The sequence below is a fragment of the Heliangelus exortis genome, chromosome 4 (genome assembly GCF_036169615.1).
Source record: "Heliangelus exortis chromosome 4, bHelExo1.hap1, whole genome shotgun sequence".
Taxonomy (NCBI): Eukaryota; Metazoa; Chordata; class Aves; order Apodiformes; family Trochilidae; genus Heliangelus; species Heliangelus exortis.
The window spans coordinates 7,057,587-7,073,355 of NC_092425.1; the positions used below are offsets into that span (position 1 = coordinate 7,057,587).

Genomic DNA, 15,769 nt, shown 5'->3' on the forward strand with positions numbered 1-15,769 from the left:
CATCCAAACATCTCACTTCCCAGACTCCAGAACAGGATCAAGAGGATCCATTTGGTCCATTTACCTTGTACATGTACACAAAATCCTCACACAGCAAAATACTCTTCCTCCTCTGCATTTCCAAAGCAGAGCAGGGCTCTCAATGCAATAAATTGTAATATTCTGGGAACAATAAAAATAGTTAAGTAAAAACCATACTGAGCCATGCTTTCTGAAATGGATAACTTGAAAAGTTACCTTACAAAAGACAAACCAAATGATCCCTAACATTTTTTCACCATTACCCAACCTCAGATCATGAGAATTTCAGCTGTTCTTAAGCTAAAAGTCCAGACTTCACATTTACTGAATGTAACTTTTAAAGATGAAGTAAAATGGTGTGATAAAAGATTCACACCCAGGCAGGCAGATAAAATAAGCATCAGTTTTAAAAACTTGAGGTTACAAACTGCAAAACCCAGTTTTAAGGCTCATCTGAATTTTGGCTCTGAGTCTTGTCAAGAAGGGCACTGGAAATACCCAGCAGGTGACATCTGGGCAACCCTGTGATTTTTAAGGTTTAAGGAAAAAAAAAAAAACAAACCCAAAAACTATATGCTGAAATTCATCTACTGTTTTATAACAATATAAAACACTTGCAGGTTCACTTGCAAAAATCCTTGGTCAATCATTGAAGAGCTGGAAGTAGAACTGTATTAACTCTTCATTGCTCAGCTACAGCATTCAGAAAGATTTCTGAAGAACCCTCCTTTTCCTTCTCAAGATAAGCAATCCTATCCTAAAAATTAGATATTTATATCTAACTTTACAGGGAGAGGTGAATGAAAAAAAGCACACAGATTTAAAAAGTACAGATTTATTTCACAAAATACTGAGCTAAATAAGGTCTATAATACAAACCACCACGCCCCCAAAAAAAGAGAAAAATCCAGAGTCTTCTGTATTTTTTCTTTTACCCCTGTATTCCTTACTGACACTTTCTTCAGAAGTTTCATGGATATCATGATCTCATATAACAGTAGAAATACACATTTCTTTATCTTTCTTTCTTCCAAAGAATCTTTAAGGGAAGAGTCTGGGGAAACCAGTCCCCAAAAACAATATTTAAAATAGGTGGTGGCTCTGAGCTGTTCAGCAACTTACAGATTTATTTATGGAACCCATGCTAAGTTCCTGAACTTGAAAATATATCCAAAAATCAAGCATCTGGTTTTCATCTGTCCTCATGGGAACCAGGAAGGAGCTTTTACTGAAAATAAAATATTGGGGTGCAAAAGAGCAAGATCTCAGGGTGGAAGGGACACATACAAAAAAATTCACTATGCAATACATTTTACATTTAAAAAAAAACCAAGTAATCAGTAACCTAAAATTGCATGTTAGAAAACAAACAAACAAAACAAACTCCCCCCCAAAATTTTAAACCATAACTAATACTGAAAAAAAAAAAATAGCACACCAAAATTGTATTTTTTTTTCACAATTTGAAAACTATAATTTTCATAATAAATGAAGCAAGACTTGCTTACAGAACTATTTAATTTTAAAGACACACACCTGAAAATTCTTGACAACACATGCAAATGTTAGTTATACAGTGTACATGGCTGGTAAGCACAGTTTTATATATTCCTACATAAGAAAAGTGGTCTTGAAATTGTGACAGCTATTAGTCCAGTTCCTTTCAGAGGCAGAGAACTATTCCATATTTAAAAACCCAACATGCAGCATTGCCTTACAGGAAAAAAGGGAGGTTTTATTCTCCCTTCAAATATTTTGCCAACATTCATTTACAAGTTACAAGACACCTAAACTGGTTTTCCACAAGAGGTTTGTGCATATCTGCCTCCATAAATATACTGCTTTAAACCTGTAAAGTTTTGATTTAAATATCCATTCCAACCTCCTAAGCAAGCTACGTCTTGCCCCTTATTTTAATCTTTTTTTCCTTTGTACGTAAGCAATAGAGGAACTTGATCAAAAGCTGATCAAGTCAAAATACATCTAATAGTGAAGCACGTTGCCACTGTTTTCACATTACACTTAAGTCTGCACCACTATACAGATTTTCATGTGTTCTACATGAATTTGTATCAAATTATAACTGATCACATGTAATCCAGGCATTCACTGGAGTGCACAGGACTCCTTAGAGTAAAGGTCACTTGGTGCTACCACCAGAAACATAGCAAACTGAACTTATAAAATATATTCTACAATTAATTTGATCAAACTGAGTTCTTTTTCATATTTTATTAAAAAAGCACATAAACATAGTCACAGTGCAAAAGCCATTAGCCCAAGCTCAGTCAATTTTTTTGAACCAACCAACCATTGTCTTTCTTTAAAGCAGCAGCAACCTAGAGCAGTCTCAAAGAATTTAAATGTGTTTTAAAATTACCCTCAACATTTTTGCACTTTAGCTCATGCCATTAGTTTTCTGTGCGGAAGTAGATAAAGTTCAGGCAAGTGTCAAGAAAACCAAAAACCCTGAAGATAATTAAAAGCAGTTAAAAAAAGAAGTTAGATAAGTTTTAGGTTTTCCTAGTTATGGGAAGAATTCGTATTTTGAAGGCCAACTCAGTTTCCCATTGACAGCATCTCTTCAACCTTGCTCATGGACAATAACAGCTTAAAATATTTCATTTAGTTTGCTTTTGTTTTTAGGAAAGATCATGAGAATTTAATTATTGAGATCCATCAATACTAAAATAGCTTATCTTGCCAGCCTGTTTATAGTCTCAAGCTCTTCTTCCCAGGGGCAGCCAGCATCTGCAGTGAGCGTGAGCCAGCCTGACACCAAGGAACCCTTTCTCCCAGGCTAAAAAGAACAAATAAACAACTGCAGCAAACCTCCTGCACTAAACAGCAATGAGAGCAGCAGGCAGAGGAGCTGGGAAAGCAGAGTCTATGCCTTTGGTTTCATAGGATCCAGGCAGAATTAGAAACAGCTGAGCCCATGAGCCAACAGACCAGCAGTGCCACCAGACAGGACATCTGTCCCACCCCCAGATGCCAGGATTGAGAATATTCCTTTGATTTCTGCTCCTCTGATCCTGGTGTAGCCTTCAGCTGTCATTTACCCCACGCCAGTGAGTCAGTGTAAGGAGGGTGAGAACAGGAGATCAGGCTAACTCATGATTAATACAATTTTCAAACCACTGAACCCAACCAGAGGCAGCCTCAGACAAGTTATTGCCTGACTGAGACACACCTGCTGTTTCCTTTGCTCTATCTGGTATTAACCCTGCCCCTCAATGTATGGCAACAGGAGAAAGTGGGCCAAACCCCTCCACTCCCAGCTGCCTAATGGAGTGACTCAGTGGTGCACTGGGAAGTGCATTTCTAAACCAGTGCCTGCCTCACTGGGAGACAGAAAAGCAAGCGTCACACTAGATACAACACATTATTCCTCTGATGAGCTGGTATAATACCTCTGTTTCATCAAGGAACTTCTGATGCCAACTTTACAAGTTTCACTCGAGAAGATGCCCTAGGCATGAACCACACCACAAGTTACTCCTTTCCTCAGAGGCTGAGCAGAGGAAATCCCTTATTGAGGATACCTAAGGACCAAAGGACAGAAAGACAGCAGGAAAAGCAAGAACCAACAAGCAAGGCTCCACTGTAACCTCTGAGAAAAGGAAGCACTTGAGCAACCATTCAGCTCCATGTCACATAGGGCTGGGAAGATGCATCACCACCCTGGGGAGCTGAATGGTTTTCAGAGCTACAACTGTGTCATCTTTTATTCTTACACTGATGAACTCTCAGAGAGAGGTTGTCCTTTTGGTAAGGACAAGACTGTTTTGCCAGTAAAGTTAATAACTGGTGAGCAGATAACTCTCAGCAACCACACATTGAGGAACTTGCATTGCTGCTCATGCCTGCCTTCAGCAGTGCACAGGGTGCAACTGCCTCTCTTTTCTTTGATAACAGGAAAAGATGGTTCTCCTCTTGTGAAGTCTTCAGACAACAACCCTCCTTCAAGATGCTCACTCACATGTTTAAATAAAAATAGCAGTTTTCCAATAAAAGCCATTATTTAGCTTGAGGAGACTTCTGAAAGCTTGAAGGAAATTCTTTGCTCTTCCTGCTTCAGATCCAATAATCTGCACATGCCCATCTTGCTCCCTTTTTCCAACCCCTCCCAAAATAGGTAACAGAGAGATGCTGAGACTCAATATAGGTATCAGGAGTGGAGGGACCAGACAAAGCTGTAGCTTCTATAGTAGAGAAGGGAGGCAGCTGCTTTGGGAAACAGTAGCATTGCTTTGGGAAACACCTCTCCATGGCTTTGAGCTGCAGAGTTTTCCTACATCTAAATTGGGAGTTAACTGTTCAAATGCATCACTCCGTTTGCCAACAAAAATTATGATGTAGGACTTGACCTAAAAAAACAAGTCCCCCCAGTCAGTCAGCCAGGAGAGGGGGAGCAAAAGACAGCCTGGATAAGATCTGGTTTCAATTAAGCAAGTGCTAGCAAAATTCAGACTCAAAAGGAAGAGGAACTAAACTTCATTCAGTGACAGAAGGTTGGAAAAGGTCTTTGTCAACTCACATAATTAACATCTAATAAGTTTTCTAAAATGCTATAAATCAAGCCACATTTCAGACTACATCAGCGTATCTTTCAACTGTGACTACTTCACTCTTTGCCAAACCACTTACATGATTTTATCCTCCAAACAACTGTTAATCATCATAACTCTATTAAAAAAAAAAAAAAAGAGAGAAAAGGTATCTTACCTTTGCAGAGTCATATTCAAATTGCCTGTACATGCCTTGATCTTGTTTTGTGCTTCTAGATGAGTCATTCCATCTGTACTTATCCCATCAATGGTGAGAACAACATCACCTATCCCCACGTGTGCTTGGGCTGCTTTACCACCGTCGTTGAGCTGAAATGTCACAAAAATGGCAAATTAAAAACTTGGGTTGCTTATATTCTCTGAACACAGGACCACAGGATCTTATTCACAGTGCTCTTTCATAGTAAGAAAAAAAAACAAACATACCTTCTCCCCTGTGAATATCTCTCTCTCTGTGAAAGTTACTACACTATCTTACTGGTGAAGCAACATTTATAGGTTCTGTTCTTATTTCACTTGAATGACAGGGAAAAGTATTACACAGTATTGCTTATTTTTCAAAATCAACCTCCACTTCTACTGTACTGGATGGAAGTTGTGCACATTCACCAAGAAATACAAACAGGCACACACAATTTACTGGATGCCAAGTTCCAGCCTCTTGTATTTTTTTCACAGAGCTGCTTTTTCCATTTCAGCTGCTTTTTCCATTTTAGATTTTACATCTAAACAATCTCTTCAAAGTTTATCTATTTGTCAATGACTGGTCCTGTGCATGGAAGGCTTCACTTAAAGTGTAGCTGACTTTTCCCCATCTGCAACTACTAGAAAGTCAAAAGTTCAGCATTACAGACAGACCAGTTACACGACTTTGTTTTGCCTTTCCCTCAGGAGGTTTATAGCCTGCAGCAACCCACAGTATATTCAGACCAGAATAAGAAAGGTCTCTTGAGCATTCTGCCTTTTTGATGGAGATCACTGCCAAAGTTCAGCTCAACTGCTTTTGGTCCAATTGAACAAAATTCTTGCGACAGAAACCTTTATGAAGCTCACGTTATTGACCTCGATTGAACAATAAATTCATCTTTTCAGCTGATGTCTCTGAATTTCAACTAACTTCATTCCCAAGAACAGAAATAAAAATAAAGCAATACATGGCAAGATCCATGCACTGACATATATATCCCTGGTCCTCAACATGCTAATCATCTTCAAGCTGCCTGCAAAAAGTCTTGGATAGTGCAAATTCCCTTTGTGTTTCCTGATATTTCTCCAAATCTTACAGCAGAGAAGTTGGAGATGCTTGTGCTATTCATACAAAACCCTACAACCCTTTCTTTTGCTTGCAACCCTGCTGCTGTTTCTTGAAGAAAGTTCTACATTTGAGGAAGGTGCTGCAAACAGCAGAATTACTTCACCTTTCTTTCCAAAGGTGGAGTTCACCTTAAGCCACAGCCATGCTCTAGTAATCCACATCTCAAATGAAGGCTTTAATTTCTGTTGCTTTTTGACCACCTCTGTTTCAGCTCATTTGGTAGGGACCAAGCATTTTTGGTTCCCTGTGATTCTTTTTGACAATGAGCATCCACAAAGTCCAGTCAGCAGTCTCCACAACATTCACCTGCCAGCAGAGAGGTGTATGAACAGTCACATGTTGGGAAATGTCCCATCAGTCTACCTGATATGGTTAAGGCTTTCCCAAAATCTCAAGAGACTGTAGTCCCTGACAGCTGTGACACTTATCAGACAGCATTCAAAGACAGAGACTTGAACAGAGGAAAAAGTATTGCCTGATGCTGCAAGACCTATGCAAATGTAATACTTCAAAAAAATGTATAATTTGACACCATGTAGACTGAAAGCAGGAAATTTCCCATTCAGTGGATCATGGCTGGTATCTGTCAACATCAATTGATGCCCCACAAACAACTTCAGTATCAATCATTAGTAACCAAATTAAAAAATGAGAAAAATCCTTCCATTTAGTGTTAATCCCATGCTAGCAAATACATCATTCTGGGGAAAGAGAAAACCTTAGACCTGTCATCTTTCAGATTCCAAATAGCAGCCAGTCCCTCAGCATTATATAGGTCAACAGAGCAATTTTACCCAGTTGAAGCAAAAGGGTGCTAACAAGTGAGTTAGTAGAGAAAGTCCCACGCAAGGAAGAAAAGTGGAGGACAAAGATATAGATACACTGATTTCAGAAAAACTTCTGACTTGCTAAATTCATAATACAACTTGTTTGCTGCCTCCTTTTACAAAGAGCTTCAAAGCGAAAGACAAAATTCCTCCAAAATTTGTTGTCTCTACCCAACAACTGAGTTAAGAGACCTGGTTTACAATAAAAGACAGATCAGGGAACCCTACAAGCACATAGAAAGCTATGACCAGCATAGCTATTTATAGGAAAAGATCCTCAGTGCTTTGGGCAAGGAGTGGAACCTGTCATAAACAGCTCCCTAGAGCAATACATTATGGCATGCTGACATTTGTCAGCAAGGTCTGAAAAAGGGAGAGGAATGGAGGGGTGTTAAACCTAAAGGTCAAACAGATCACTGTGCTTTGTGATTGGACTGCTGAAGTTAATAAAAATCTAGTTTTCTCTGAACACACACAGGTGTGCTTGATGGTCACACATTGTAATTCATACAAAAAAAGCAACCAAGACATTCAGCAGCAAGACTGCAGAGCAACTATTTTCATGGGGATGAAGGGGAAGCCTCAGCATCCCAAGAAGTATAAAATAAAACAAATTATTAAGACAAAAATAATGGTTTTGTTTGATTCTGACAGCCAAAACACAACAACCCTCGACTAGTCACCAAACTTTCTAAAGGTCACTCTGAAATTCTTGCCTGTTGGGGATGAAATTCTTTGCAAGCACATGTGGGAGACAGTGGTAAAATCATCACAGCCAAACCCCAGGCTGGAAATAGCTGAAAAATACGGCTGGAAAATGCACCCTGATGGAGGGCAAAAAAACAGGCAGGTCCTGAGAAACATGATGAGCCCATGGCAATGTCCACAAGATCTGCTGTGGGGGCAGGGGACGGAATCTGCCTTATCCAGGGGAGGCTGTGACAGACAAACCAGAAGGAACAAATTACTGGACAAGTGTGTGAAGCACAGCATGTGCAGAGGGATGCCTCAGAAGTAATCTCCTTATCTAGATACAGCAAATAAGACTTCCAAGTAACACCTACTGATGATGGATAAGAGATCTGATTAACCAAGAGATGGGAGGTTGGTGCTTCTAGGAAATCTCAGCTGGAGCACAAGTCCCTGAGTGGATCACTCAGCATCTGTAATTCCAGTGGGACTGAAGCTACAAGGGCAGCTTTTTACCACAGAAGTGAGAGGAATATAATCACAAGAACATTTATGTTAAATAAACAAATATCTACATTGAACACAGCAGGAGGACTACGTGTTCTAATGAACACTTGAAATAATTAAGGATCTTTTCCATACTGCAGACATTACTTATACTCCAGGAGCCTTAATTCTGACAGTTCTTAGATTCTCTAACTGTGCATTACCATTACAAACAATAATTTCTTACAAATACTTGGGATTCGGTATGCAAAATTGTGTCTGTATCTGAACCAAAGCCATGTACATATTCAGAAGAAAATTGAAAGAAAGTTTTCCCATATTCCTTATCATAATGGTAATTAATTCAATTTCTTTCTTTTTTTTTTTTAAACCTAGATTTTGAAAAATTCAGATGCAAAAGATATAAAAAATGTAGGTGCTAATGTATAGTAAGTTTTGACATTTTTTTTATAAATCATTACTACTTTTATACCATAATTTCTTGGTCATTTTGTTCTACAGTTGCAAATTTAACCTTCACTTTGTAAAATAATCTACCATCAGTCACCAGGAAACCACAGCATTACCTATGCTTAAATACCAAAAGAACTGGAAACTGATGGACAAAAAAAAACCCCACCTAATTCATAGTAGGAAAAAAGCATATGCTTTAAACATACCTTTCTTTATTCAAGACACATAGGCAAACAAAGGGAATCAATGCAACTAAATGTATGCACAAAAGAGCATGACATTACAATGATAAAACTGGCTACCCGTGAATCAAAGTAACCTCTAAGCAAATTCTCCAAATCCTTGATGGATCTGTTTTAATGTGGTATGAGGAAAGTTTTAAAAATCACCCAGGAATCATAGCTATAAAAAAATAGGACTCTTTTTTCTGATGTTACACAGCAGACTTGAAAGCAACAAAGTTTCCAAAGCAGAGATTTCTTGTCTTACTGGAGTTCTATGTCTCCATACTCTGGGAAGTTCATTTAGAAAGAGAGGGGGAGGCAAGAAGAGCGATTTCATTATCAGGCACCTGCTGAGGCCAATCACTCCCACAGCCCCCAGCAGCAAACATCTTTTTGGCCCCTCAGTAGCAATCATCTGCATGGCCAAAAGCCAACTTATGCCATCCAGACACTTTCTAATAAACATAAATAAAATCACCCGTTTAATACTACATTTCAGTTTTGTTTGACAAAAAAAAAACAAACCACCCACTTTTTGTTCTTCTTGTTTTCAACCTCATAATTCCAAACACGGAAATACTGTCCTAAAATACATTCCAAACAGAGATACACACCAGGGTGTACTCTGCTTTTACACCTGAGCACCACCCATGTCATAGAATCATAGAATTGGCTGGGTTGGAAGGGACCTCAGAGATCATCAAGTCCAACCCTTGAATGTCATCTCCTGCCAGGAAGGAAGCAACACCCAGCTCACATTTTGGGCTCCCAATGAGTTTGGGACACTTGGGATCTAGCTTATCACTTCTGCATGGAAAAAAAAAAATTAATAAAAAAAAAAATTAAAAAAAAAATCCACGGAAGCACCTGCTCTTTGTGGCAAATACACTTCCTCTGTGCTCACTGGAAACTGAGAGCTGTATCATATTCCTCTCAGCCTTGACTACACACTATTATTCACATAGCCAACAGATCAGCCAGCCAGTCTTGATACTTGCTTCCAAATCAAGAACATACATACCAATTTTAAAGTCCAGATCAAGTTTATACAGCTGAGTTATGAGAACTTTAACGCAGGGTTTGCAGCGGAAACCTCTGACACAACCAGCTATAAAAGGGGTTATGAGGTAGTCCTGCAAATAAGCTGAAGGTTTTCCCAAATCAAGGAAGGATCCAAATGAGCTTAGGTCAAAAAACCCTTTTGATTAACAAAATATTTTGCTACATATCACTGACAGAAAAACCTGCCCTCACCTTCCTCCACGTGGCTGTACTCCCATGTGTGCTCCTTTAAGTTTTCATTTCCCTCCTTTTTCTCCCTATAACTTTAAAGCTGTTTCCAGACTGATTTATAAAGCTGCAACCTAAGGCACACAGGGCACACCAATAATAATTTAAAATAATGTGTAAGGAAATAAATGTATATACAAAGTATCAGGCCATCATACTTCTCAGCTTGGCTGTGAATCCATCAGCAGAGCCCATCCCAGCCTTGCCCAAAAGGCCACCTATGCCTGCAAACCTCTCCTCCCAGGTCCTCCAGTTCTGCTTCATCCCTTTCCCTCCAGGCACGGATGTATCTTGGCTGTAACAGCCAAAAAAGAGCTCTTCATCTCATCACAGCCTGCATGAAAAGGATGGGCAGAGCCCACAGGCATTCAGTCATTTTGCCAGCTAAGAACCCACAAAACCACCTCTTGCCTTTCATTCTTGGGTCTGCTATTTACCCTCATCAGTAACCCTGACAACACACATTTTAATACAATTGTGCTGTGTATCCTGGTAGTCAAACATTCAGAAACTATGTCATATAAAACGTAACACAAAGCTTGAGGTTTGCCTCTACACAAGCATGGCTGAACATGCCTGGGGATTCACCCATTTTAGACAAGACACAAGTAGTTTCAGCCCTCTTCAAATTTTGTTCTTACTGCATTTAAGTCCTCAATATTTAGGCTAAGCACCTCCACAAAGAAAAAGAAAAATTAACTTGCTTTCACACTTTAAATAAATTAAATAGACACCCATCACTCACTGTCCATCCTTGCAGGCACCAAACATGGAGCTCCACACCCACAGAGGAGCAAGAGGATGTCAGCTCTTAAGAACAGAAGAGGCACCATATAGTGTTAATTCCTCTTCCATGAAATTGTGCTGATGCAGAAAAGGATCCCAAATATAAATTAGGTTTAAAAAATAGAATAACTGCACAAAGCATAGGCCTTCTGGACACACGCTCTTTTTTTATTATTATTTTTTTCTTACTTAACTTGGGTACCAAGAAGGTAAAGCAGAAGCAGCAGCCCTCTGCTACCCTAGCTTGCATCTGAACAGGTTGCTAATAAGCAGGAATGGTTTTCACCACACACCAGTGCCAGAAAGGTTATTAACTGGTGACTTCTCTCACTTGGCACAGCTTGACTGATGATTATTTCCTTGCATTTCTCTTCTATGAGCAGGTTTCATCTTTACTTGCCTTAAAACAGACCAAGAGGCAGAGGCAAAAAAACTTCACCAAATGTGCCTTCAGATTTAATTTTTGACATAACACCAATAGCATCACTGCTGCAACTTCAGTAGCAATTATTAGAAAGGATGATCCCTGCTTTTGAACTTGCCCGTATGATGTGGAAGCAGTAAACTCCACACAAAACACTAAGTTCTGATAAATTTAATGTGTTTAACATGTAGCTTAAACTTCTTCATGTACTGGCATACAAGTTTAAATTGAAACTCAAAGGATTATTGAGCCAAAATTCACACTAACCTGGCACAAGGAATAAAGTACTTTCTGTAACTGTACCTCTAACGAGGCTAAACATCTGGTTAAAAACATCTTTTCCAAGCCATATGAAGCACTGACAAGAAGAAAGAGGTAAAAGACTGTCAGTGAGATGGGATGAGCATTATCTGTGGGTCCCCTGAATAACAGGAGCCAACTAAAGCCCTGATTTGGAGAAGAAATAATGTCACAAAAAAACAAACTGTCAAAAGGACTAAGGCAAAATAATTCAGACATTGTGGTTAAAATCGTATCTGCAAGAAGAACGTGGGCAATTCCAAAAATATATGTTTCCCAAATACTTAAGTGATGGAAAATGATTTACAGTCAAGTGCCAGAATGTCTGCAGATATTTAAGACCCGAAATTAGTAGCTCTCACCAAGCCTTCTCCCAAGGAGCTCGGTCATGTTCTCATGCTGCTGGTGTGCCTCAGAGCCCCATTTATTTTAACTGGCTGTCTTCTCCCTAAAGATAATTCTTCTGTTCAGAGAGTTTACAGAGCTAATCCATGTTTCTCCCTGGGAGACTATATGCCAGTGGGTAAAAATTACTGCCTACTTAATATCTCCTGGAGACAGAAAGAGGAAATGGAACAAAAATGCAGCTAGAAAAGCAATGCAAACTTTGTGTGGCTGCTTCAGCTTTTGGAAGCTGCAAGTCTGGAGAGTCTCTCTTCCAGTTATAAGGCCAGGGGGGTTTGGATGGCCCCCACAAATTAACCCCACTACCATAGCATGGGAATACTTGGGACTGTTGAGGAAGCATCACCTTGGGAGCCGTGTGATTTGAGTAAGAACAGAATTTTCAAGTCTCTTTCTCCTTTGGAATAAACAGTTTGGAAAGTTACTATGTCAGCTGTGCTGCTAGGGCATCCCGAACAAATCCAGACCAAAGAAGAATTAGTATTCTTTAATGGAGTCTAAATGTGAAGCAGAAAAAAGGTCTGAGCTCAGCTACTTTCAAGGAAGAAATTAATTTCCATGCTGAATAGGCCATATATATGAAGATGTCTGCAGTGAATGTAATAGCTTCTTTACTCCCCTCCGAGACAGGATTATTTTAATTCATTCACAGATGACAAAATTAGTTCAACTAACGGAACATCCATCTCCTTAATAACCTTAGTAGTGTCATCTGGTTTTCATAAGATTTTAATGGCCTATGATTTAGTACCTCTTCCTGGGATTTACTCTTCCCGTATCAAACGTGATGTAATCACCCTCTGCTTTCCAGAACATCCAGTTCAGGAATACAAATAAAATATTAGAAGTTACACTGTGTAATTTAAAGGTATCCTGTTTGTTTTGCCTTGGAGTCCCTCTGACAGGAAAAAGAAGAGCCTTGTACTTGGCAGCAGCGGGAAGGAAATGCAACTAATGAAGCAACACCACATGTGAAAGCAAAGCAGAGAGAGGCTAGTGGGGAACCAAAAAATAAAAAACTCATCTAAAAAAAAAAACCCAACAGCCAGTGGCAAGAAAACACTACTACAAATTGAATCCCTCATGATATACCAGCTCTTTCACTTCCACCTATCCAGAAGCAAAGCAGGCATGCAGAAACATGTAAAAACCAACTCAAAGAACTGACATAATTATAACCTACACCACGGAGTAAAGAGGAAAACAGAGGCAAGTTCAGGCACCATGGGTATGACTTCTTGGCACAAATCATCTGTCCAGGAGCACAGCTCACCTGAATGCCAGCCCAAACTCACTCTGCATAAGCTGTGGAAGTCCTCTTTTAAGGTAAAACCTGAAGCACACCAGTGAGAGCTGCCACACCTACTCCCCTCAAAGTTTTGCAATATTTTAAGGGTCACTAACTGGGGAAAAAAAAAAAAAAAAAAAAAAGGAAGAAAGAAAAAAAAAAGGTGATCAGGTTCTGTTAGCATTATATTCTAACCAACAGCCAAAAAAAAAGTTGGGGACCCAGAGCTCCATTTACTGTCAGCTCTCCTTTCAGCAAGCAGCTCAGCATCCAGGGAGAAAGTGCAGAAGCAATGAGCAATTTATCACAATGCAGAAGCTTCTCCAGCTCAACCATGCTACAGGAACTGAGGCTTCACATTGTAAGTGTAAAGGCACTAATGCCTATGAGATGTTCCTCTGGTAAAGTGAATGAAAAAAGCAACTTTAACTTGTGAAAGACAAATCATTTAATAAATAATCATGCTCTGAAGTGCATGACAAGTAACAATTAAACCAGTTCTGGCTCATGTGCTAATGGCACTGAGACCTTCTCCAGGTCAAGGAAAGCACAGCCCTGGATGCCTTTATTGAAGGCAATGGAGAGGGAATTCCTCCAGGGTTAGGCCAACACAAACTCTAGCACAAAGAAATAAAATAGAAATAGGAGATAGCAGTAAATCCTGGTGGAAATCTTGCCTTTTATATGTCAAGGGTATGTTATAGAAGACTTTTATTTTAAGCCAGACACTTACCAAAGCTCCAAAGTACAGAATGGTGCCAAAAGAGGGGGGAAAAAAAAAAAAAAAAAAAGCCAATAAAAAAACCCTCAGAAAACAAGAAACACATTTTAAAGGAGTTGCACATTGTTTAATAAATTCATAACAGCTGTTTATAGTCAAGACACAAAAATCTTTACCACCACCTAATAAACCTCATGAGAATATATAACAATTTCAAATTGAATTTTCCACTTGTTAATTACGTATAGATATATATATACACACAGACACCACTGTTTTAATTTACTTGGCTTTAAATGGTCACTTTTACATTATTTGTTTATACAGTTCCAGGTGTGAGATTTCTTTTTACATATGTATTTAAAACTCTGGATATATCATTAAAATGTATATGTATAACACCATCAATAAAGTAAATATTTATGTATAAATGTTTAATTTATACACACACACACATATCTATAGTAATAAAAAAAGCATTTGTGTTCTGCTGGGGGCCTGTATCAAAAGACCACACAAAGATTAACAGCCTTCTTTTTTTATATAACACATGACCACATAAAATATGAAGCTCTTCAGGACAAATACTCTGCAAAATGAAGACCCTCATTTTAACTAAATAGCCAAATGTAGATATTTAAGCTCAGGCAAAACGTCCTTCCTAAAGCTCCAGAAAAAAAAGTGCTAGAGTAAGTGTTGCCACTATGACCTTAATCTAAATTTCATGCTGCTGTATTCTCACAATATTCTGATTTTGCTGCTCAGACTTGCACTGCAATCTCTAATCAAAATAACCTGAAGTTTGAGTCATGCTGCAACATCTTTCTTCTTACCTGGACATCTGGAAATCTCAGTTACAATAAAGCTGATTATCAAATAGCTCTGAAAAAACAATGAAGAAAATGCAGCCCTACAAATTTACTCCCTGCCATTACTCTCAGTCACTGTGCAGCAGAAAGTGTCCTGCAAGTCCAGGCTTTGAATGGCCAAGGAATCCTGTAAAATTGAGCCTGTTAGTCATGTCAGCTCTCTGGTGATTTCTTTTTTCATTTTATCTTTTTTTTCCTCCCTCCAATCCCCAACCCCAACCTCAGCCCCCCTTGGTTTCCATGTCATGATCCCTGACCTCTATTTAAACAGAACTAAAATCAGGACGTTTCAAAAGTAAGACTTAAGAAATTCATCCTAATCAATCATTGTAATCTCTACTTCATCACCACACCTAAGGAAATAAAAAATGAAATAATTTACACTTTTAAATTTTAGGACTAAACCCAAGACTGCTCTAGCACTTGGGAAAAAATTCATCATGTGCTGCCGGTTACAGACAAAGCTAGGAAACGATTCCAGGTTAAACAATACAACACCAAAACCCAATTCCCATTCAACTCCAACTTGATCAGAGTCAGATGGTATGGAAAGTCTGCAGGCTGAGCTTGTTTATTTTTGTTATTGCTGATACCAGTACAAAATATTGATCACTCACATAAGAGTCACTGGTGTCTGTGATTTGCACTCTTACTGTAACCTCCAAGACCTACAGAGTCTCCTGAATGGCTCCAAAGCTATTTAAGAATAAAAGCCTGAACACCACTCAAAGAGGAGGTTTTGATAAACATGATGATAGCATCTACCCTTCATGTCTGCTAAATCCATGCAATTTCTTTTTGAGCATGTCACTTCAGATTTTCCAACTGAGTAGCCAACAATAACAGAAAAAACTACTCTAGGAAGACTTGTGCTAGATTTCAAATTATTTCTAGGAATACAAATATTATTTCTAGAACTGCTGGAAATAATTTGGAAGCATTTTATAAATAAGTAAACAAATAAAAATCAGCATTAAAGATGCTTTTTTCAGCTTGCTTTTGTTTGAATTTTGCATCAACTATACTAAATGAAGACTGAAATTTCTGGCCCTTATTATAATGTCCTTTTTGACTGCTA

The 15,769-nt window shown here is 38.7% G+C and overlaps 1 protein-coding gene across 21 annotated transcripts in view; it reads right to left on the minus strand.

Annotated features, from left to right (window-relative positions):
* The window catches only part of PDLIM5 (PDZ and LIM domain 5), a 121,245-nt gene that overhangs the window by 74,978 nt on the left and 30,498 nt on the right, over nucleotides 1-15,769 (minus strand). For all 21 annotated transcript variants that reach the window (XM_071742804.1, XM_071742808.1, XM_071742803.1 and 18 more), the window contains one exon: nucleotides 4,750-4,901. In XM_071742804.1, coding sequence (XP_071598905.1) covers nucleotides 4,750-4,901 — 152 coding nt within the window. The remainder of the gene's footprint in view (nucleotides 1-4,749; nucleotides 4,902-15,769) is intronic.